Genomic DNA, 18,084 nt, shown 5'->3' on the forward strand with positions numbered 1-18,084 from the left:
AAAAATTTACCCAAATAAAAATCAACCAACTCATAAAAAGTACTTGATAGAGTATACACATCAACACATACTAAAAAAACCCTTGATGAAAACGTCATCTAGGAGGACCAGAACACGTGTTTTTTTTTTAATTTGTGACTATGCTATGTGAAAGTAATTTAAATACAAGTTCAATAAATTCAAAATGATCGATGCATTAAACTGTAAATCTTAATACTGAGAAAAAAAATGTTTACTTTGTATGCTGGCACAATATCGATATCATATTATCTTTCAAGGTACAACGAGAAAGCTGTGACACAATGTCCACTCTTACAATTTCTTCCGTCGGAAAAATGGAAATTTCATACTCGATGCTTACTGAAATAGTCTGAATACAAAGACCGGGCTTTGGAAACCTATGAACTTGATCTCATCTCTCAGTGAATGTATATATGGTAATATATACTCGATGCTTACTGAAAGAGTCTGAATACAAAGACTGGGCTTTGGAAATCTACGAACTTGTTCTCATCTCTCAATGACTGTATATATAAACTTTCGCGGGGTTCATCAGTTACCCCTCTGTGTGTTGCATATTCCAATGCCATCTCGTAGTCCACCTGTAAAATTTAATAATTTCTTAGAAGATGAGACCAAAGAGCTGTAAATTAGTTTTTTATCAGTGAGATTACCATCTTCATAGTCATGTAACGAAGATAAGTGTAATTTACAAGCAGGACCCTGTCTGAGGGTGTGCGAGTGGTTCAACGGAACAGAACCTCAAATTTTGAGGGGCACATTTTTTCAATAAAAGTAATGTACAAATAAAAGAAAGGACGAAAAATAATAAAGGTAAGAAATTATAAATTATTATATTGAGCAAAATTATAAGATATCATTTATGAAATATTAATTAATTAATTGATGTTCATATATAAATTTAAATAAGTTTACTATTTATGTACGTGTAATATTCTTTTTTAATTTTCAGTTTAATAAAATTATGTTAAAAATATAATTTTGAAATATTTTATTATTTTATTTGCTTCAAAAATTTCTGATTATGGCACATTTCTTGATTTTGCACGGGGCACCTAGAAACTCAGGCACGGCTCTGTTTGCAAGTACGAGTTTTATAGCTTAATGAAGCTCAACCGAAATTTGGATTGGCTAGCAATATTCCAGGTCCAAGATCGGGCAGAAACTAACCTGTTCAACATGTTCTGCAAGTTTCTCCATCAGAGTATTTTTTGTTATCAACCGAGATGAAACTTTCTTAAGTAGTTCTGTGTCCTCGTCATTGTAGCGCTTCTTCTTTGACGCTTGCAAGGTGGTCATTTCTTTCAACACATCGTATATAGCACCAGTAGCATCAGGAATGTACCTGCCCAAAAAAAATGACTCACGGATTTTTCCTGTCAAAGTAAAGAAGATATAATAATTGTTCAATTTACCTGCTCAAATTTCGTTTTCTCTCCTGCTGTTCACGCGCATGAATTTTTTTCGCAATTTTGGATTTTAGCTGAATGCAACATTGCTGAATAGAAGTCTGGAACCAGAGAAATGTTGGTTAAAAACATTTACAAACAAAATATGAAAACATAGACATGCCACCAACCTTGACTGCAGAAGCTATCTCACTTATATCATCACCAATATACTCCTTTCCTGTCCCTTTAAATGGAATTTTCGTGCTTACAATGCTAACAAATACACCAATCTTGTCTTGCGTGTGATTGATCTTATAGCTATTCCAACTGATAGATTAAACATCTGTTAGCACAATGTCACATATATAACCTCTTCGGCAGAACACTAATGAAACCAATCAACCAACACCTATCGTTCCAAATATGACAAGCTTGTGTATATTTAGGATACCAAAGTCCTGCTTGATTTAATAGTTATCCTTTACTCACTCAACATAAAAAAGTGTCTTACTTGATCCGCTTCATGGCAGTTCTGGTCACAACATCAGCACCTTGCTCAAACAGAAGTGGAATACGGTTTGCAAACCGGAAAACATTTAAACCCTAAAATGCGAGAACAGAAGGAGAATTACTCAGGCAAGTCACTGATAGCTTAAGCAGAATATGTCAAGAACCAATTTCCTGCCTCTAACAATATCAAAAAGATACTTTCTGTATAATATTAAATAAACAAGGCATAAACTCCCTGATAGAGGAGAAAAATATTATATCATTTGATTAAACTACTTTAGTTCCTACACAAATTACTTCAGAATTCCTTCGAAGATTAAGTTTTTTGCACCTAGACATCCTTTAAAAACAAATGGAGTAAGACTTGTCATAATGATGTTTGAGACCAACATGCTAATAGAAATAAAATGACAACAACGAACTCACTTGCTTAACATCTTTACCACCCACACTGACTCCAGCTTCCACTATAAACGGGTGGCCCTCAAATACTTGAGCACTGCACACAAATCATTATGCAAATAGTAAATATAAACCAAAGCCATCCGGTGCAGCACATATAGGTGTAAAGGTTAGTATGAGAGAGATATACCTTCCTGAATAAGTCGCAACCATCTCTGGGTGCAGCTCCTTGATAATTCCAAGCCGGAGATTGTATTCTCCAGCAGGACTAAGGCACTGCAATTATGTAACATTAGGTGGGGCAGTTTAAACAACTGAATGAGCAAGATGATGAATAAACCACAGACTTCTTACATCACCACTAGGGTCATCAAATTTGGCTTGACGGAACAACTGATGAATGCGAACTATTTGCTGCGAGGTTAGAGATTTGACAGGCATTTTTGGGCTGAAATCTGGACCCATCTCTCCTGTAAATTGAATTAAATATTTAGCGAAAACTTTTCTAGAATGTTTCCGGTGCTTAAATACTTGAAACAGACATTTTAGTAGCTGATAAGTACCCACATGGGTATCATATAAATGTTTGAGGCTTTTTTAAATTCTCCATGGAACTCACGTCAATAAAAGGACTTTTGACAATTAACTTGGTAGCAAAATCGCATTAAACCATTGTACTTTACAACAAAAAAAATCAAGCAAACGAACTCACAAAAACACATCACATATCACTTTTGGCCACCCCCCAACGGACACTGCTTTTCTCAACACTTGCGCATTTCAGTGGAACAAAAGATTGAAAAAGGAACATACTGGGAAATCCACATGGAAGCCATGTGGCATTTACTATTGCAGAAGGAAACATTACAAATTTAAATCTCTACTAAATGGAAAACACAGCCTACAAACATTCACCACTTTCATGCAAGTTCAGACCATGTAACTATGGAATCTAATCTGATTTCACTTCTCTTCTATTTCATACCTCGAGAACAAGGAAAGCGCCAGCATCAAATTTCAATATAAAATATACAAAATGAAGCACAACAGATATCTCAACTTCGATTGCAATTCGACAAGACCACACTTTAGTCCAAACTTCAATGCATAACTATGATTAACAAGATTCACAAACATGAAACATAATCCTTTCCATCTACCGTTTCCAGAAAATCTCTACCATTAAGTAAATGATGTATTTTTTTACTAATAACCGAAACTTCAGAATACGGTCACTCAAGCTCTCAAAACACAAGTAACTAAATCACTCTCTAAAACCAGTATCTCAGTCTCTCTCCAAAACCAATCACTCCATACTCTAATCAGGCAACTATTAGAAAACCCCATCCACCAAGTTCCTTGCATTGCTGAAACCCCTCAATAATCATGACCCAAACGGCAAAACAGCAAGAAACCACGTTTTACATCTTTGCCTCAAAGTGCAGGTATGTTATTCTGGATTGCAGCTATTTAATTCCTGTCTTGGTTAGATGCCACCCCACAATAGCTGTGGTGGAGTAGAATACACAGCAATTGGAGACGTTTTTTAAAGAAGAAATATCCAAAGAAGGTAATAGTTAAATGACTTTATAATTTTGAAGTGTATACAACTAATATACACAAACTGTATGATATCTATATAGTAGAAAATTTTGAAGCTTCATATCAGGCAGCTTACTTGACCAATGATTTGCATACTTTATCAAAATGAATATACAAAACCTTAAAAAAATAGAGCAGCCAGCTGCAGATTCATACCAATCAGTCGTTCAGCAAAAGCTTTTCCAATATTTACAAATTCATGCTGAAGGAACTGCAGTAGGTTTTGTTTTGATGTTTCATTTATAAGGCGTTTAATGAGTAGTAAATCAACAGCTGAAGGATGGTATTTTGTCTCAAGGGGAACCGCTGGCATTATATCAGTTCTTCTTGAAAACCTGATGCTGACATTTTTGCTGGGAATAGAAAAAGAATGCAAAAAAAATGAATCCATTAGGGTGAAATTGTCGAAGATGAGTGTGTGTGTGTGTGTGTGAGAGAGAGAGAGAGAGAGAATACTCTGATGCATCTGAGACGAAGTTAAAAAGAAATTGAGCATAAGGCGTGATAACAGCCAATTGACGCATATAATGCAATATCTTCGACTGCAGATCAAAAACAGCGACTTTTTATAAGTACTACTGGTTAGTTTATTATATTTTTCTAACAATGTTTTTCTTTCTGAAACATGATCAAAACTTTGAAATTCAGGTGTCCGTACACGATAAGTTGTCCAATTTCCCGCAATAACAACTTGGATTTCAGCACCATGCCAGTGCTCCTTGAGATCCCGCTTCTCATGTAAATGAATGTGGGGTATGTTCCTAAAGATTAAAGTGTAGCATCCATAAGTATAAGGCCAGCAATTAAATCGAAAATGATAACTGTTCTTAGCTTTCTTGCATTTGCAATCTTTTGATACAGAAAAATCTTGTAATTTCATTTGACTTTGTACATACTTATTGATATCAATGTCCAGCCTGCAGAATGAAAGATAGTTCTGGCCCTTCATTGAAGATGAGATCTCAATGGGAAGTCCTGTACTCATTTTGGACCAAATAAGTGCCTGCAGAAGACGGAGAACAACCAGCTTTTAGTTCTTTCCTCTATTGACAATCCCCAGCTATATATATGTAAATGAAAGAATGTAGACTTCATATATAAACATCATGAAAAAATTGTAGAGGGACTCTTAAAAAATATTACAAGTAGCTTCAAAGGAGAACTAATCAGGAATACTGTTCCCACTAAAACCTCTTTAAAAAGCTTCAACAATCAACATGTGTCCAATACAACTCAGAATATATCAGTAAAGGTAAACCGGGTACCCCTAGACCTGACAATACTGGTATACGACACGTGAACACGGTACGAAACAATACGAATAATTAGTGTTTGGGTTCGAAAATTTGGTACACGAACACGAAAAAACACGAATATAATTAGTGTCGGGTTTGGATTTCCAATATAGGTACACGACACGGAACGAAAGTACAAGGAATAAATAAATAATTAAATTTTTAAAAATATATAATATACATATATATACTAAATACCAAATGTGAATTTTAGCTATTCTAAATAACATATATATAATTGCAAATACTAAAATATATTTCTTTATTCCTTGACTACGTGAGTGAGCACTTCACAATTTAATTATCTATTGCATTTTTTAATAAGTAATATATTTCGTATATAATCCATGTACTTTAGTGTACTGAAGCGGGTAAACACGAATATATTAGTTCCGGGTTAGTGTCACCAAATTGGTACACGAATGTAAATCCGGATTGGATTCGGGTTTAAGGTTTGGTACACGAAAACACGAAAGTACACAGAACGTTTGTACACGACACGGAACGTTGCCAGGTCTAGGTACCCCACATGTGTCAGGCTGCAAAAGGAGCGGCCTCAATCCAAATTCAAACCAGATTGAAGCGGATCAAATTTCATGTTCTCATAGCTCCTTTTGAATCCGGTCTACCTATGCTCTGACCTAACAGAGCATAATCACTACCAAACTCTTCAGCTTTGATCTCTTTAGTTAGAATAAGTGCAGGAGGTTAAAAATTTAGTTATCTTGACAAAACAGAATATTTATGCTTAAATCACTAAACAAGTAAATAGAAGAATAAATGAGCCAAATAGATTTGCTTCAGTTGAATTTAAGCTGTCAGTTAATAGAAATGAGGGGTAATACTTATAAATGCAAAGTTATGGTTGGTTGATGAACAGGAAGGTTTAAGTTGACAGATAAATTATCGGATCGGGCCAAATCGGATATAGTGACGGGACTAAACATTATTCTCATACGAGAATAATGTTCCTGAGGTTACCTCACCTAGGTTTTCTGAGATAAAAAAAAAATCTCATATAAAATGAGGTATTATTGTAATTGCAGAAATTTACATATATTTACAAAAATGTCATCACTGTAGTATACTAAAAACCACCTACATCTCAAGTAAGTTTCCTGAGGTAACCTCAGGAACATTATTCTCATAAGGCCCTCCTTCCATCCTTTCTCTTAAAAGTCCTCAATATGAACAACTCTTTTGATGCACAACAGATAGGGGTAAAAATTAGGAACAAGGATTTATAATAACAAAAGAATAACACCTACAAGAAAATACTCTTGAAAGATTAAATCGCAGCCAAATCTCTACCCCAACTTATCCCCAGCATGATGATCCATAATCAGAGGAAGAAAAACGTATACATTTCTTTAGTTAAAATGAGTACAGGAGGTTAAAAAGGCAGATATATCGGCAAATCACAAAGTATTTGTGGTTAAATCACCAAAAATGTCAATACACTAATAACTGGGTCAAAAAGATTTGCTTCAGTTGAATTTAGGCTGTCGGTTAATAAAAGTTAGGGTTGTAATTTAAAATTGCATTGTTATGGTTGGTAGATGAACAACAAAGTTTGAGCTGATCGGGTGATTTGACATGGTGGAGAACTTGATTTTTAATTGAGAATCGGGAAAGGTAAAACACAGATCTATTGGAATACTTGCATAATGCTATGTAAATAATGGACTGGATCAATCATTATCAAAAACAGGTAAATTTATAGGATCGGGCTGAATTGGATAGATTTACAGGAGCACACCAGCATACAAGGCCCTCCTATCCTATTTCTTTAACTTCCCTCAGTATGAACAACTCTTTTGGATGCACAACAGATAGTGGGAAAAATTAGGATCAAGGATTTACAATAACAAAAGAATAATAGCTAAGATCAATACTCTTGAGAGATTAAGTCACAGCCCAATCTCTACCCAACTTATACCCAAATTGATTGGCCATCATATTCAGAGGAAGGAAAATATATATAACTGAGGTCACTCTCTTAAGGGGCTAGATAGCATATAAATTTAAATCATGAAACCTAAACAGCTGGGCTACATTTAACGTGTACTGCAGCTACTGTCACTTGGTACATGAGTCAATATACAGTTGACTAATAAACTAGTAACACCCTATAGATACCAATCTAAAAGACCAAAATATATACTATCCTCTATGTTTACTGCGTTTCCCAACACTTTTTCTCTAGTTTCTCTTGTAAGAGCTAGGATGAAAAAAGAATTTTCCCAATAGAAATTACAAATTTATATAACACTATGAAAATTTTGTTATCCCCACTAGAAAATATGCGAGAAGAGTACAACTTTTGCGAAATAAAGCATAAACATGAGATATCAAAATAATTTTAAAATAAATGGATACATCGGCTGTATATGTGATCATTACCATTTTGGCACCTAGTCCAAACTTTCCCCGAGTCTGTTTCAAGCCATACTTTGTACCGGACAAAACTGCATAAACAGAGATACCCTGGTAATTTAGCAAACAAAATTCTTATTATCCTACATAAACTGCAGAATATATTTTTTTATTGTCCTACATAAACTGCAGAATAAATAATATATGGTTAGAGGTAGACTTCCATAGTATTATAACAGGACAGGATTTCTCTTTTAGTTTCAAACCTCGTCCAAACATATTAGGAATATCATCGTGCGGCATTCCTCTCCCATTATCCTATACAATATCACAAACCCAGTTATAAGAGTCAACCAATAGGCCATCAATCAGTAAAAATTATATAATGAGACAGAATAATTCACAACATACATCAATAATATGTAAAGACCATGTACAACAAGAGTCAAACCTTACAGGTCACCCTGTAAAACGAGGCCTGAGCTCGACCTTTAATGGCCTTTGTAGATGTTGGCTCCTTTATTTTTTTACCTAGAGCAGCAAGCTTTGCCTGATTTTCCTGAACGCGAGCTTCCTTGGCAAGTCGTTTCTACAAGACAAAATAAAAGAAGCAAACAGTAATGAGACAGTAAGAGAATTTAATCGACCAAGAAAGTTTAAAATTCTATGAATTCGCTACTTCGAAGGAATATCAGACTAGAAACTTAAGTAGTTGCAAAGCCACAAATTTATACTGATATAGGAATTCCTAGCCCGGTTAGTGGTTAGTGCTGTAATCAAAACAGTCAATTATAACCTAATCTTATACATCTATTGAACTGCATTTCGGTAAGTACATCTAATACATTTATTAATAATAATGCTCAGATTCTTTTAACCCAAACTAAATTACGTGGGCTACTGGGCTTGCAGGTTAAGTTGGGGTGTGATATCTGCCAAAGAAGGAAAGAACTCCCGGCTAAAATCAACATAAAACTCAAACAAGCAAGCCTGAATTTCTTTCATAGATTCCACTTGTCTTAAAATTACCAGGAATTTTAAATCCGTAAACGACACATAAATATGAAAATACGAAATACGAAAGTGCAGGAGTTAATCAGAGTTATTTTCACCCTGTAAACATATACCAACCGAAGAAAATAAATTAGGAACACGAAGACTAGAGGTACAAACCTCACGAGCCTTAGCCGTCTCGAAATCATCATAAAGTTCCTCATCAACCCGTTCACGGTCAGCAAGACCAATCATGGAATTGTACGCACTCTTCCCAATCTCTTCACTAAGGGGTATCAACAGAAATGAATACACGGAATTAAGAAAGGGGGAAAACATTTCATGGTAATACAGCTAGGACGGTGCTTACATTGTAATTTCGACAACAGGAAGCTCGGAAATAGACTCAGCGGAATCAAGGGCATTCTCAACAAACTCTCTAACAGTAGTGTAGAGGCACTTTCCTGGCTAAAATACAATAATAACATATTTTATTATAGTCAAGAACCACATGATATAAGAAACTGAAAAACATACTAATAATAATAATATATTCTCGACTAACATTATCGAAACCAGCAATGCTTTTATTTTCAGAAAAGAATTCAGCCGGAGATTCTGCGGAAAATAGGAATTAAAACTAGGTCAATTAAAATGTAATTATGCAATTACACAAGTGCGTGTAATAGTGTAATGTAAGAATCATACTCTGTTTAAGGAGGCTGGTGGTGGTTTGTTTGGGTTTGCGAGGAGCTTTGGACTTGGTTGCCCCCTTCTTGTTGTTGGTTTCAATTGGACTCTCGCTACTCTCCATTTCCATCCTCTCTCTCTCTCTCTCTCTCTCTCTCTCTCTCTCTCTCTCTCTCTCTCTCTCCCTCCCTCTCTCTCCCTCTCTCTCTCTATCCCTCTCTCTCGCTCTCCGTCTCTCTCTCTCTCTCCCTCCCTCCCTCTCCCCTCTAAAACCTACCAGTCCTCTCTCCCTCCCTCTCTCTCTCTCTGTCTCTCTCTCTCCCCCACAGAAATTTACAACACCCTACTAGTACCAGCTTAACACTAACACTGAGTAGTTAGTAGTTACTGGGAGGGCAATCAAGTCCAGCGACTGCGAATTCAGCTGAACCGGGCATTTTTATCGAATGAATTGTGTTATTATTATTTGAAAAAATCTAATATGAACTCATGTTGTTCTATTGTTGGGCTTTTTCTAATAGCAAGGTCCAAATTATGTTGTTTTTTTGGGCTTTTTCTAATAGCAAGGTCCAAAATATTATGGGCTCGTTTAGTTAAAAAAACTCATTTATATTCTTTTTAACAGTTACAACGACGTATATCTCAATATTCGAACTCATTTATCAATTTTAAACAGATTTTATGAAATACATTTTTTAAGTTTTTTATTACTTAAAAAATTGCATTTGTCAACAAAGTGCAAATAGGTGCTGCATTAAATTATGGGTAATGGCCCTTAGTATCACAATTTGGGGAGAAAATGTCTGAAATCTCACAAGCGCCGAAAGATGGTCCTTATTATCACTTAGAAACGCAAAAATTTTTTGCGTTTTATTTTCAAATTAAAAAACGCAATTTTTTCTTGCGTTTAGCAGCTAGACTGATGTGATTGGTTTCTAAATTCAATAAAGAAAACGCAAACTTTAAACGCAAACTTTTAATGCGTGAAGTCAATAACGCATTGCAAATATGCGTTTACCCACAAAAATTGCAGGCCCAATTGACTGGCCCATTAAACAATCGGCTGAATCTTCAACTTTTGGATAAACGCATAATTTTTTGACATTTTGAAGTGATAGTAAGGGCCATTTTCATGATATATGATATTTTGGACCATTTACTTCCAAATTGCGAGAAAAATACTTCCAAATTGTTAGATAAAGGGCATTTTTTCTTAAATTATTGTAGCAGGCTAGAACTACAAGCAATTCAAGAAACACCCAAAGATTACACTGGTGCTCACACACAGTATTGAAATTCTATTGCAGAATGCTGTGATCTTCATCATACTAGACATCCTTTATTCCAAGAAAATTATGAGAAATTTTGTGCCAAGACCCAATGGCACTTAAAAAAATTGCAGGGTATAGGAGATTTTTAGCAGGTTTTTCAAGAGGGAGTCATCAATACTCGATAGCTTGGTCCGATTGAGTCTTCAAGGGCATTCTTCGGTCCAGGGGCAGGTGGCTTTTCGTAGCACCAGCCCTTTGGTCCCTTCAATGATATCAATAAGCTAGTTTTGATTGATTCAGAAAGCTCGCCTGCCTTGTTAGCAACGTCGCCAATGCCATTACTCAGAAGGAGCACATATAGAAATTAAACACCGATAATGCAGATATAAAGAGGATTAGAGTTCGCATTAGTGTCTCCACGATACCTGACTAGTCATCTTAATCATAATCAACTACAAATCGTGATACTGTCTCAACCTTGGCTAAACATAATTAGATCACCTTAAACATGTCTATCTTTTGAACAATATTTATAGTATCTGTATTGCAATGACAACTAAATATATAAGAACACATGTGTTTCATTTACATATCTCTAAGAGAATAAGTAAAAGAACTTAAAGATTTGTATTTTTGAACTAAAAAAAAATAAAATAAAAATTCAAACTCACTCGTAATATAACATAATACCATAAATCTATAATATTATCTCTACGAAGGGAAACTGTGAAAGTAGCAACTATGCGACTAATCATATACTAGTGCAACTTCAACTGGTAACTTACCCGTTCTACAAAATATCAACACATCATTCTTCATCATCACTACCATCTCCAAACATGGCAGCCATTTTCATGGCCAGATTTGCTGCCATTTCTCTCCTCTGAAAATCTGGCATCAACCTCAAACTGTCACGCATGGTCCCAATTTCGGACATTAATGTTTCCAAATTATCTAACCCATAAGGTGTAGCCTCGTCAGATTCTAAGCCTTTGTCAGATACATCTGCCACAGAACTTTCATCCTCGTCAATCTCTTCCTGCAAGGCAGATGCCGATGTTGAGGGCTGCAGCTCTCCAGCTGACGTATTGTTTCTCTCTGCTTCAGTGTTCTCACTAGTAATGTTTTGATTGACAAGTCCTTGCGCATCACCTACAGATGTGAAGTGATTAGCGGAAACCCAGTCTCCATCTGTGTCATCCCATGGTTCCGCAGAACCAGCAGATAAGATTTCATACTCGACTTCATAGTCTGATTCTTCTTCTGACGACTCTGGCATTAATTAAAAACATCAAACTTCATATGTTCTAATATAATATTACATTGAGCCTAAATTTAACAAAAACATGACTAAACCTTGTTTCTCAGGCAATGAAGGTTCAGCAATTCTATTCCCAGATTTTAATACCATTCCCGGCCACATATGAGCAGAGAGGGCTCCATGGATCCTCTCTACACCTTGTAAATCACCATCAACAGATAAACCTATAAAAGGAAAATTGTCAAATAATTAAGACTCTTAAGAAAGAGAGAAGATCAGTAAATATGAGTTTGTTGGGTGTTTCAAAGTTAGATAGATGTGTACTTGGCCAGAGAGAATATTGCAAAAGCCAAATTTCAATAAAAATCTATGTCATCTATATTACTTTTATATATGATTCTAATTTTTGGCTTGTACATGATAATGCAGTCCATAGAATTCTTAGAATTTAAATTAGGGAGCTAGTCCGGGGAAAATGTTTGCTCCTCGGCCATTTGGCACAAACTTAAATTTGAACCATATGATTAAATGTTGGACGACCGTAATATAAACTTCAAGAAAACTTTTCGAGCATAATAATTATGGTCCTCGTGGAAGAGGGGTGCTTCCAGACACAGAAAGGGAAGTCTAATCCCCGCCTAATAAGTGGGGACAACAACTAATCAAAATTTCAGTTCAAGGAGTTTTGGGGCAAACTTAATTTTAGCTAATTGATTTAAAATATAAGATGGCTGAGACACAGAGTCTCATTAACTTTCCAAACCAATTAGTCATGGTATATACTTTTAACTATTGGGATTTGGGGAAACTAACTCGGATATAATTTAGAAAATTTTAATAAACAATAGGAAGATATATATTTAGAACCCCGTTTACAATATTTTTTAGTCATGGGTGGCTATTTTTAAATTGTAGGTAATGAGTTATCACATATTTGTGGCATGTCTACATGGTATACAAACATATGATGATTTATCTGACCTGCCACAAAGGATTTAGGGTAGCATTATGAAATATGTGCCCCCTGCCTTAGTTGTCTATCCTCTCTGAACTAATACAACTAAATGATGCAATAGTTGCTAATGCTAGGTCTGTTGTCAACATTGATATCGGATGCTACATCCTACCTTCTGCAAACTAGCTACTACTTTCATAATCTCAATGTTGGAATACAAAGGTCCTATAGATCTGCATGTCCTTCCATTCCAGCCATATTAAAATGTATGGAATCTTGTTTTTGAGAAACGCAAAGAAGCCTGGTAACCTAATTTTAAAGAGGGAGTACAATACATGCAGGGAAAGCATGGGGCCTTGGTAAACAGATGAACAGTTAAATCTGCTACTATGGACTAAGAATGACGACTCACTATAATAGGGCCTATTAGACTGACAACAAACTTTAATAAAAATGCAGTAAAGCCTTACATTTGTCAAAATCAGCATTTGATGCACAAGCTTCTACATATTCAATATTGTGCTGGGAGCACCATTCCAAACAGGAATTCTTTATCTGCCATGATGACCCTTCATCTCCTAATAAACTACTTCCTTCTGTTTCTGATATTCCGTAATCCGACTCTGGAATGGTACTACCCCAGGATTCTTCAAGTTTCTGTAAACGTCTTCTGTATCCAACATGCGCTGAATGACCCGGAAGAAGATCCACTTTGTTTCCAATGCATAACAATATGTCGAAAGTTTGAATATCAGTGCGAGAAACCCATTTCTTAAGTGCATCAAGAGATGATAGCTGTATATAAGATCCATAGACATGTTAACATCTAAAGCTGCATTGTACAGTTTACAGCAGCTACTGCTACTGATACAAATATTCTACAAACAAGTGATATGACGGGGGTAAAGTTACTAACATCATTCATGTCAAAGACCATCACTAAAGCAGCCAATCTATCAAATACTGGAATAGCTTCAACTGAGAATCCATCATGAAGATGTGCCATCCACAAAGAAACATCAGCTGAGTAATACTTTGTGTCAATGGTCCACCTGTTAATAAAAGTATACTTTCAATTGGACAGTAACATCAAGAAGGAACCAACAACGTAGCAATAAGTATATATATCATCAAACGGGTTCATTCATTTAAAGAATATGAAAAGCATCAAATTTACCCATATGCAAGTAAATCACGTGATGAGTCAGAAGCATCTTCAAAATCTATAGAGAGGAGTCCTGTAATATATTCAGACTGCTCAGTATAAGAGTATAATCCAAACTTTCTTGTCAAACTTGAGTAATTAATAATACTGAAACCAAGATATCAGCACCGGAAACATTTCATTAAAAAAAAATTTTACTGACTCAATCATAAATTAACCTTATTGCGACAAAGAACTTATGGTACATCCAAAGACCTGACAATCTAGAATTAAAGGGAGCTGCTAATTGGAATCTTAAATTTACTTCAACACACATGCTCAAAATATTTGCAGACATGTTTGCAGGAATGAGGAAACTATGTAAATTATCACTGGGTTAATCTTAATACGTAGGAATCTTAAACTTTCTCGACTGTTCAAGCTAATGAGTTATATTAGATAATCTCAAGCCAAGCTTGGACCATCATTTGTTCCCAAAAAGAATACGAGGCACAAGAAAATCACTTGATACTCTATCAAAAATGTGTGACCAGTTCATATAAAATATTTGAAAATTCAGCCTGAAGGAACAGAACAACGCTAAAAATGAAAAGCCTTTCAAGTAACAAAAAGTTATAGATGAAAAACATACGACCAATACTGAACAATACATCATAAACTAATGAAGCAATATTACTTGAGCTTAAAAAAGTACGAGGGTCCAATTTATCCACCAGAATCTGTACTAACACAACTGTTACATTCCATCCTCAACATACAGATAAAAATCTTGAATACAATTACTCCACCACATCTCATATTCTTTTATACCCTAAAAGAGTGGCCTTCATCGCATATCAGTTTCATCTCCAGACACCACACATAGACATAGCACAACGGAAAACTGTAATAGACATCAATGTTCCATTACAGTCGATTACAAACAAAGATTACAACACGAAGTAACTAACTATCTTACAGCCTACAAGCACCTACAGATCACTACTAGCTAGTACAAACTACATATCACCAGTGACAATCCTACAAAACATCGTAACAACACCAACACTCATCAATGGTTTTTACTCCCACTTTTTTACAGACTTTAATTTCATCATATAACTAAATTCAACTCCCCCAATTCGACACATCACAAGATCCCAATTTTCAAGATTTCAACACAAAAACAGATCAAAGGCTCCATTTCACAGAACCCAATAACAATATCACACCGGGAAACTGTAATAGACACAGATGTTCCATTACAGTCGATTACAAACAAAGATTACAACACGAAATAACTAACTATCTTATACCCTAAAAGCATCCTACAGATTACTACTAATTAGTACAAATCACCAGTGCCAATCCTACAAATTATCGTAAAAAACACCAACATTCATCAACGGGTATTACTCCTACTTTTCTACATACTTTAATGTCATCATATAACAAAATTCAACTCCCCCACAATTCAACACATGACAAGATCCCAAATTTCAAGATTTCTCAAAAACAAATTTAAAGACTCCATTTTTACAGAACCCCAATAACAATGCCACAACAAAAAACTGTAATAGATATAGATGTTCCACTACAGTCGATTACAACCCGAAATAACTAATCATCTTACAACCTACAAGCTCCCTACAGATCACTACTATTTAGCACAAATCACCATTAACAATCCTACAAATTATCGTAACAAACACCAACATTCATCAACTAGTATTACTCCCACTTATTTACATACTTTAAATTCATCACATAACAAAACTCAACACAAGATCCCAAATTTCAAGATTTTAATGAAACAAATTTAAAGACTCCATTTTTAGAGAACCCCAATAACAATCACAACAGAAAACTGTAATAGATCTAGATGTTCCACTACAGTCGATTACAACACGAAATAACTAACCATCTTACAGCCTACAAGCTCCCTCCAGATCACTACTAGTTAGCACAAACCACTATTAACAATCCTACAAATCATCGTAACAAACACCAACATTCATCAATTAGTATTATTCCCACTTCTTTACATACTTTAAATTCATCATATAACAAAACTCAACACAAGATCCCAAATTTCAAGATTTTAATGAAACAAATTCAAAGACTCAATTTTTAGAGAACCCCAATAACAATATCACAACAGAAAACTGTAATAGATCTAGATGTTCCACTGCAGTCGATTACAACACGAAATAACTAACCATCTTACAGCCTACAAGCTCCCTCCAGATCACTACTAGTTAGCACAAACCACTATTAACAATCCTACAAATTATCGTAACAAACACCAACATTCATCAATTAGTATTATTCCCACTTCTTTACATACTTTAAATTCATTATATAACAAAACTCAACAGAAGATCCCAAATTTCAAGATTTCACAAAAACAAATTTAAAGACTCCATTTTTACAGAACCCCAATAACAATATCACAACAGAGAACCGTAATAGATCTAGATGTTCCACTACAGTCGATTACAACACGAAATAACTAACCATCTTACAACCTACAAGCTCCCTACAGATCACTACTAGTTAGCACAAATCACTATTAACAATTCTCCAAATTATGGTATAAAACACCAACATTCATCAATTAGTATTACTCCCACTTCTTTACATACTTTAAATTCATCATATAACAAAACTCAACACAAGATCCCAAATTTCAAGATTTTAATGAAACAAATTCAAAGACTCAATTTTTACACAACCCCAGAAACAATACACTCAATAAAAATGCAAAAACATATAATTCCAACATAAACAAGATTAAAGTATAAAAATTCAAACATATCGCTCCCTTTACGGAATATCGAGAATTCGAAACAATAAAGTATATGGATAGGACTCACGGGAGAGGATAGTGCGTTTGCCAACGTTGGGAGAACCAATAAAGAAGATCCCAGGTCTGCTTTCAAGCGATTCACGATCAATTTCAACGCTTTTTACTGTTGCTTCTTCCATTTCGACTCTCCCAACGAGCTTTTAAATTTGTAAATTACAATGACCCGAAAGAATTTGTAAAGTTGTTATCACTAGGCCTCCGAAGTGTGGTAAACAAGCCGAGCCGAGTCTTGAGACCGTTCGGCTCAATTTGGAGCTCGACTTCGATTTAGAGGTCCACTAAAGTTCGGCTTGATTAAAATTGGTTCGTATTCTCGAGAAAAAACTCAAATAAAATAAAAACATAAAAAATACTCCCTCCGTCCCTTTCAATTGTTTACATTTTTCAGAGAGTGTCCGACACGCATTTTAAGGTGCATATAAAGTATAGTTCTGTAATTTTTTTTTACAATTTTGTTTTTTTGAATAAAAATTAAAACATTCAACTTTTATTCAAAAAAGGAAAATTGTAAAAATAAGTTACATAACTATACTTTTTATGCACCTTAAAATGCGTGCCGGACACTTCCTCAGAAATGTAAACAATTGGAAGGGAATGAGGGAGTAAACTATAGATAAAATACAAAATACAAATACTAAAATTTACTCTGTCCGTCCCTTTCAATTATTTACATTTTTTAGAGAGTGTCAGGCACGCATTTTAAGATGCATATAAAGTATAGTTCTGTAAAAAAAAATTACAATTTTGTATTTCTAAATAAAAATTAAAATTAAAATATTCAATTTTTATTCAGAAAAAGAAAATTGTAAAAATAAGTTACATAACTATACTTTTTATGCACATTAAAATGCGTGTCGGACACTCTACAGTTTTCATAAACGAGAGAGTTTGTTTGTCCGTAAATGTTCCCTCCTTTCTTCCCCTCACCGGTTTTCTCCGGTGGAAAGCCTTAACCCCTTCATTCTCTTTTATTCTCGTTAATTTCCTTTCAATAAAATCCAATTTTTTGGGTGTTTGTGTGTGTCTCATCTTGGACTGTGTGTTTTGTCTCTACTTTTGGAGTGTTTGTTATGTTTTTGTTTAGTCATGTTTGGGTTTATTTGGTGTTGGATCTGTTGAGGACGAATTTATTGATATTTTTGTTGATCTGCAAAGCCTGCATCGAATCTGTGACGGTGGTGATTATTGCAAGAGCTCACATTTCACAACCAAAGATTGTTCATCTTTCATGGATTTATACTTTCGGCATGTTTATAGCTGGTATCCGACATGTAGATAGATGGGGTACCTTCGGCATGTCTATA

At 35.0% G+C, this 18,084-nt stretch overlaps 2 protein-coding genes across 2 annotated transcripts; both read right to left on the bottom strand.

Moving 5' to 3' along the window:
* Positions 1–217: 217 nt before the first annotated feature.
* LOC141659406 (DNA topoisomerase 6 subunit B) lies at positions 218–9,732 on the bottom strand. Its single transcript, XM_074466260.1, has 19 exons — positions 9,299–9,732; positions 9,156–9,208; positions 8,961–9,058; positions 8,771–8,876; positions 8,049–8,186; positions 7,864–7,915; positions 7,625–7,689; positions 4,823–4,929; positions 4,585–4,687; positions 4,383–4,468; positions 4,083–4,279; positions 2,679–2,794; positions 2,515–2,600; positions 2,349–2,421; positions 1,924–2,015; positions 1,601–1,739; positions 1,437–1,531; positions 1,192–1,366; positions 218–602 (listed from the first exon to the last, which is right to left on the bottom strand). The coding sequence occupies exons 1-19, from the start codon at positions 9,408–9,410 to the stop codon at positions 456–458; spliced, it is 2,040 nt and encodes a 679-aa protein (XP_074322361.1). The 5' UTR covers positions 9,411–9,732; the 3' UTR covers positions 218–455.
* A 1,382-nt stretch (positions 9,733–11,114) lies between these two features.
* LOC141659407 (uncharacterized) lies at positions 11,115–17,051 on the bottom strand. Its single transcript, XM_074466261.1, has 6 exons — positions 16,788–17,051; positions 13,945–14,005; positions 13,684–13,819; positions 13,238–13,562; positions 11,908–12,036; positions 11,115–11,823 (listed from the first exon to the last, which is right to left on the bottom strand). The coding sequence occupies exons 1-6, from the start codon at positions 16,897–16,899 to the stop codon at positions 11,360–11,362; spliced, it is 1,227 nt and encodes a 408-aa protein (XP_074322362.1). The 5' UTR covers positions 16,900–17,051; the 3' UTR covers positions 11,115–11,359.
* Positions 17,052–18,084: the final 1,033 nt, after the last annotated feature.

Source organism: Apium graveolens, chromosome 5 (assembly GCF_009905375.1).
Source record: "Apium graveolens cultivar Ventura chromosome 5, ASM990537v1, whole genome shotgun sequence".
Classification (NCBI taxonomy): domain Eukaryota; kingdom Viridiplantae; phylum Streptophyta; class Magnoliopsida; order Apiales; family Apiaceae; genus Apium; species Apium graveolens.

Excerpts from the sequence above, each read along its gene's own strand:
- LOC141659406 (XM_074466260.1), bottom strand. The coding sequence starts at position 9,410 with ATGGAAATGGAGAGTAGCGAGAGTCCAATTGAAACCAACAACAAGAAG. Across the intron at positions 7,690-7,863 it reads TCCTAATATGTTTGGACGAG|TTTTGTCCGGTACAAAGTAT; the intron begins GTTTGAAACTAA and ends CTGTTTATGCAG. Across the intron at positions 4,688-4,822 it reads CTGGACATTGATATCAATAA|GAACATACCCCACATTCATT; the intron begins GTATGTACAAAG and ends TTTAATCTTTAG.
- LOC141659407 (XM_074466261.1), bottom strand. The coding sequence starts at position 16,899 with ATGGAAGAAGCAACAGTAAAAAGCGTTGAAATTGATCGTGAATCGCTT. Across the intron at positions 14,006-16,787 it reads CAAACGCACTATCCTCTCCC|GACTCCTCTCTATAGATTTT; the intron begins GTGAGTCCTATC and ends AATATATTACAG. Across the intron at positions 11,824-11,907 it reads TTCATTGCCTGAGAAACAAG|AGTCGTCAGAAGAAGAATCA; the intron begins GTTTAGTCATGT and ends AATTAATGCCAG.